This window comes from Myotis lucifugus, unplaced genomic scaffold (assembly GCF_000147115.1).
Source record: "Myotis lucifugus unplaced genomic scaffold, Myoluc2.0 scaffold_60, whole genome shotgun sequence".
In the NCBI taxonomy this organism is placed as follows: Eukaryota; Metazoa; Chordata; class Mammalia; order Chiroptera; family Vespertilionidae; genus Myotis; species Myotis lucifugus.
The window spans coordinates 1164770-1170793 of NW_005871108.1; the positions used below are offsets into that span (position 1 = coordinate 1164770).

General features: G+C 54.6%; 1 protein-coding gene across 1 annotated transcript in view; it reads left to right on the plus strand.

Annotated features, from left to right (window-relative positions):
- RSPO4 (R-spondin 4) overlaps positions 1-5817 on the plus strand; it is a 6375-nt gene extending 558 nt beyond the window's left edge. The window contains exons 2-5 of the mRNA XM_006089546.1: positions 3-77; positions 735-898; positions 3493-3678; positions 5714-5817. Of these exons, the coding sequence (XP_006089608.1) occupies positions 3-77; positions 735-898; positions 3493-3678; positions 5714-5817 (529 nt within the window). The remainder of the gene's footprint in view (positions 1-2; positions 78-734; positions 899-3492; positions 3679-5713) is intronic.
- Positions 5818-6024: the final 207 nt, after the last annotated feature.

A 6024-nucleotide genomic window follows, 5' to 3' on the forward strand; every position in this document is an offset into this window, starting at 1 on the left:
AGTACGGCAAAGTGTGTGCATGACTGTCCCCACGGCTATTTCGGCGTCCGTGGCCAGGAGGTGAACAGGTTGCAGAAGTACGTGGCTCCTCCCTTGTCCTGGGCTAGTGTTGGGCTCCTGGGCACCTCTGGCTCCCTGTCCTCTCTGGTCCCCCGACAGCCACAGGGGGAGTGGGTGTATGCCTGAACCCAGACTCAGATACTTGCTTGGTTTCAGGTGGCTCGAAAGCCCTCGGCAAGTCAGTGCCTTCTCTGGTATAAGCAGGGGGCCTTCATCTCTACCCTAGTTTGCTGTGTGGCCTGGGGCCTGTTTCTCACCCTCTGAGCCTAGCTCACATGAGAAAAGGAGTCCTAGCTCCTAACGCTCTTTTTGCTGTGACCGGGGACAATCATGACCACCTCTGAGCCGTGACGGAAATGGAGCAGGGAGTCCTCACTCCTCGCCCAGATTTGCTGTGTCACTTGCCTTTTCTTTGCTCCAATGAGAAAGGCAAGCTTGAGCTTTAAACACAAATAACCATGCTGCCGTGGACATGTTACCTCCCCTGCTGAGCCTCAGTTCAAACGAGAGAGGGAGTTCCCCTTGAATGCAACCCAGTTTGACCGTGGACAAGTCTGGGCTTCAAAGGAGACACTGAATCCTGACCCCGGGCTGCAGGGCCTGGGGCTGCTCAGAGGCCCTCCCACCTCAGGCAGTCCCAGAATGCCCTCCTCCTGGGCAGCTTCCCTCACCAGGGGCGGCCCTGGCTCTGTTACAGAATGTGGGACCACGTGCGAGAGCTGCTTCAGCCAGGACTTCTGCATCCAGTGCAAGAGGCGGTTTTACCTGTACAAGGGAAAGTGTCTGCCCACCTGCCCACTGGGCACGGCAGCCCAGCAGAGCACGCGGGAGTGCCAGGGTGAGTGGGGGCCTCCTCATCCTGCCCGTTGCCCTTCCGCCCCGCAGCAGAGGCTGGTGAGGGTGTCAGGAGACCTGGAAGAAGTGTCACGTGGATGGCAGGCCCCACACACCATGTCAGGTATACACAGGAGTCATTCAATATGCTAAAACCACCATTATGATTATTATTGCGACCAACATCAGCATCATTATCATTAACAAGGGAGGCAGCTGAATACAGAAGAGCACTGATTTTGGAATAAGACAGACCTGGGTTCAAATCCCAACTCTAAAATTTACCCATTTGTGACCTTGAGCAAGTTACTTAAGCTCCCTATCCCTCAATTTCTTCAAACATTAAAAAAAAAATTACCATAGGACATAGAGCCTACTTCGTGGGAGAGGATTGTTATAAGGATTAAATTAATACAATTGGAAGCGCTTAATACAGTGACTAGTATACAGTAAGTGCTCAATACATGTCACTATTATTACTGCTGTTTTCCCCGCTGCTCCTTTTCAGACTCCTTTGTGAACTCCTCTTCTGTGATCTGTCCTCACTTGAGACTGGTTGTTCCCAGTGCTCTCACCTGAATCACATATCTCTGCCCACACATTCCCTCTGGGCTCCTGTTCACGGTCATTCCGAAAGCTGGTGGCGCCTGACTCACTGTCCCTGGCTACATCCCTCCCTGAGCATCAGACCACAGCCGCTCCTGCCCTCTACGTGTTTCCGTCCCTCCTTCCCCATCCCCAGCCTGGTGCTTTCTCTGTCCTAACCAGCTCCAGGGCCCATGCTGGCCACGCTGGAGATGTGGGCATCACTGGTGACGCTCCTCTCTCAGCCTACATCCAATCCGATCTGCTCATTCGTTTGCCAAGAAATATTTACTAGGGTATCTGCTATGTGCCAGGCACTTCTGAGGTGCTGGGGACTTATTAGTGAACAAAATAAATAATGCCTCCGCCCTTGTGGATGTAACATTGTGCTGGGAGACAGAAGAGTCACACAAGAATAAATACAGATGTCAGGTGGCAAAACCCCCTCAACTTTGGGGGGAAATGAAGCAGAATAAAGGTCCCCAACTACTCTACCCCCCCCCCCCCAACCCTCTTCTCCCCACACTCTGCCCATCACTGGGATCATGGCCACCGCCTCCTGGCTGGCTGCCTGCCTCAGGTCTCCCTGCCTCCGGCCCATGCTGGCTCTCATCTGAGCAGCCAGAGAGATTATTTCAAAATGGCAATATGATCAGGTTTCCCTTCTGCTCAAGGCCCGTCAGTGGCTCCCACTGTCCTCAGGGAGAGCCCTCCCAGGCCCTGTACAATCTGGCCCCCATCTGCCAGCCTCTCCACCCATCACTGTTTTCTCTCCACTTGAGTTTATACTCCAGCTTCCCCAGTTCCCGGCTGGTGTCAAGCTGAGTCCTGCAGAAGATCTGCGGGGGTTATTCCTTCCACCCGGAGCACTTCTTTTTCCTGCCCCTCCCTGAGCCTGGCCCACCTCTCCCTCCACTGTAAGACCCGGGTCGGAGCCTCCTGCTTCAGGAAGCCTTCCCAGTCCCCCAGGCTGGGACCTGCGCCCCCTCTGAGCTCCCACAGCTTCCTGGGCTCCTCCCTTTACTGCGCAAGCACCCTGTCCTTCCAGCCTGACTTCTCCGGAGGCAGACCCAGCTGCACCTCAGCACCCAGCACTGCCCCTGGCATGCAGTAGGTGCTCAGTCTTTGCCAGTCCAATGAATGCATCCAGCAGAAGGACATTGTTCTAAGGTCTGGAGACCTGGCTCTTGGCCCAACAGGATCTTAAACCTCCTGTGTTCTCTTGTGCGAGACCCTTCTCTCTTCCCTTAGCCAGTCCCTTCCCTGCTCTGAGCCTCAGTGCCCTAATCTGCCAAATGGGGGTGTTAATAGCCCCCCCATTCTCTGCTACCTCTCAAGGACTCTGAAAAGCATCAACTGTGAAAGAATATATATATATATATTTATATTTCAATATATATATATATATTGAAATTACTCCCTACTAAGACCTTTTATGTCCATGATTTCATTTTCCCTCCAACAGCTCTGCGTAGCTTCCACCTTCTATAACTGATCAAAGCCATGTGATCAAGTTCAAAACCCATGTCCTGGCCCTGAGGGCCATTCAACCAACCCTCTGGCCTCTCCTTCTGCCCCTCCCCTCCCAGACCCTCACTCCGCCCCCACGCTAGCTGCTCTGTCCCTCAAACATGGTTTTCCAGGCCCTGGAGCTGTGTGGGAGTCAGACATGTGCTCGCTGCCATCGCCACCCAATGCACCACTGTCTCCCCTTAGCTTCTGTGTCATCTCCTTGAGGAAGCCTTCCCCTTTAAAGCCAGACAGTTGGCCTCTCTGGTGTCTGGCCCACGACGGCCTGTGCAGGCTCCAGAAGAGCCTTCGTCCCAGGCTCTCGTCCCAGGCTCTCAGAAGATGTGATTTAGATGTCTCCCTCTGCTCCTGTCCAGCCTGAGTCCCCGCATGTAGAGATGGGGCCGCAGGCAGTTGACCCGCCCTCACCCTGCCCTCAGATCTGAGGGACACTCCCTGCCAACTGACTCCATCTGTCTGTCTGTCTTTCCCTCCACCCCACAGAGGAGTGTGAACTGGGCCCCTGGGGCAGCTGGAGCCCCTGCATGCATCACGGGAAGACCTGCGGCTCGGCCTGGGGCCTGGAAACCCGGGTACGAGAAGCCGGCCACGCGGAACAGGAGGAAGCAGCAACCTGCCAGGTGCTGTCAGAGTCGAGGAAATGTGCCATCCGGAGGCCCTGCCCAGGAGGTGAGCTCCAGACCAGGCCCACAGGGCTGCAGCGGGAAGGGCCCAGGGGCACTCTGAGCGGCCTTGGGACGCTGGTCTCCCAGAGAGTACATGTCAGGACCTGAGCGTCCACCATTAGCCGTGACTTCATGTAGGTAAGCATTGCCCTCCCGGTGTCCCTTCGAAGGAGGGTCTGCCGTCTGCCCTCCTGGGGGTCAGGCCCAGATCATTAGGAAGATCGAGCTTGTCCTTTACATCAAGGTTCTCAGCACTTTCAGACTGACCCCTCTCTTTCATCACAAGGGGTTTGGAACTGCCTCTTTAATATTCTGAAATGAAACTCATGGATAATGTAACCCACTTGCATATGTCATTTAAAAAGATCAGCATAGTGCCCTAACCACAATATAAAGAGAACAAAGAAACCTCATCATGGCAATGCTCGGGCCCAACACGCCCGAGAACGCTCAGTGAAGCAGAATCATGGCCAAGTGATGGCCAAGCTCAGGGCTCAAGTGCACGTTTGTGTTGCCATCAGAGATGCAACTTCCCTAATGGTGGCCAGCTCTTAACAAAGTCAACAAACCTGTCTGGCCACTTGATGAACACCACCCTGGCCACCCTAGACCAGTCAGTGAATGGGGAAAGTGTTCACACACCCTTGGCATTCACACCAAGATGGAATTTGTCTCTGAGCAAGCAGATTGTTCAGTAGTGAGAGCTGGGTGGGATGGGGACAACTCTTTTTGTGAGGGACTGTCCCACCTCCCATCCCTGTCCACTGAATGCCTCTGGGACCCCCTTCTTTGTGACAACCAAGATCACCACACAGATATCCAAACTATTCCCTGCGGGCGCTTAGGAACCAATGATGTGGAAAAGAGGGACTGCAGAGTGTGGTCGGTAAGATGTGAATGGTGAATAGTAATAATATGGAATTAGCTAATGTTAACTGTGCTCTTACTATGTGCTGGGCACTATGCTAATTCTCTATACTCATTAAGTCATTTAATCTGCACAATGACACCGTGAGGTAGGTATTATTATTATACCCATTTTACAGATGAGAAGATTGAGGTCCAGAGAGGTTAACTCATTTGCCCAAGGCTCACACAGCTAGGGAAGTATGGACCTGGAATTCAAATGTAGGTCTGTGTGCAAAGAGGGATCCAAAGTTGTGTTTAAGCATGAGCGACCTGGAGGTAGGGCACCTGGGACATGGTGGAGCCAGGCCTTGAACCCAGGGACACCCCTGGCCAAGTGAGCTGGGAGCCACTTGAAAGTGACACCAGGAACTGCAGCCCAGGCTGTGCCACTGAGCAAGCAAGGCCTCTCACTGGGTCTCAGTCATCTCATCTGAGATGTGGGACTAATCAGATATTTGTGTCAGAAACTCACCCCAGCTCCACAGGGGTGGGGGCACAATGGGGTCAAGATTCTGAGTTAGACTGGGTTTGCGTCCCAGCCCAGCCCCCCCCCCCCCACAGTGGGCACTGGGTGAGGTACAGACCCGGAGCTGCCTGTCAGGGCCTCCCCCACAGCTCCCTGAGTCTAACAGAGCATCTGGAGCACGGCTGCCATGCGGGGCCCCTAGCTGAACGCTCCTGTGTAGTTGCTGTTCTTTTGATTGTCGTTGTTTCAAATGGCATCACTGGGGCCCCGAGGTGCGTGGGGAAGGTGCTGCGGGGACCTGGGTAAAATGTGTTCCCTCCAGCAAAGATCCCTGTGAGCCATGGAGTGCGTGTCCCTGGAAGGCTCACAGGCACCCCCACAAGCCACCCTTAGTCCTGGGGGGCCCTGAATGAATCTCCAGGCCTGGGGAGGGCCCAGCAAGTGAGCGCCCCTCCCTGTCCACAAGGAACTGAGAGAAGTGTTGGGTTTGGGGTAAGTTTTCCCACAGTCCAGACTCCAACAGGAGTGGTTGCCAGGTCAGCGCCCAAATGTTACTCTGGGCCCTGCTGGGAGGTGGGGGGGGGGGGCACCCTCATCTTTCAGATTGAGGGGCCTTCCCGGACCCAGCTGGCCTCAGAAACAGCAGCCTGTGCTCCCACTGCAGAGAGAAACCCCAGCCCGAAGAAGGGCCGGAGAGACCGGCGCCCGCGCAAGGACAGGAAGACGGACCGCCAGCTGGACGTGAGGCCCCGCCGGCCGCAGGCCTGAGAGCCCAGGGGGCTGCCGCCTGACCGCCCTCCTCCAGGCCACGTGCTTTCTCCGCACCCTCTTGCTTTTTTTCTTTTCCCCTTTATCTTTCTTCCCCATTTTCTGTTTTCCATGTCAAGCTGCCTTTCTGCTTTTCTTCCCTTTATTTCCTGTATCCCTTCCATATCTACTTTCCTCTCCATCTTTTCTTCCTGTCCTCCCTTCCTC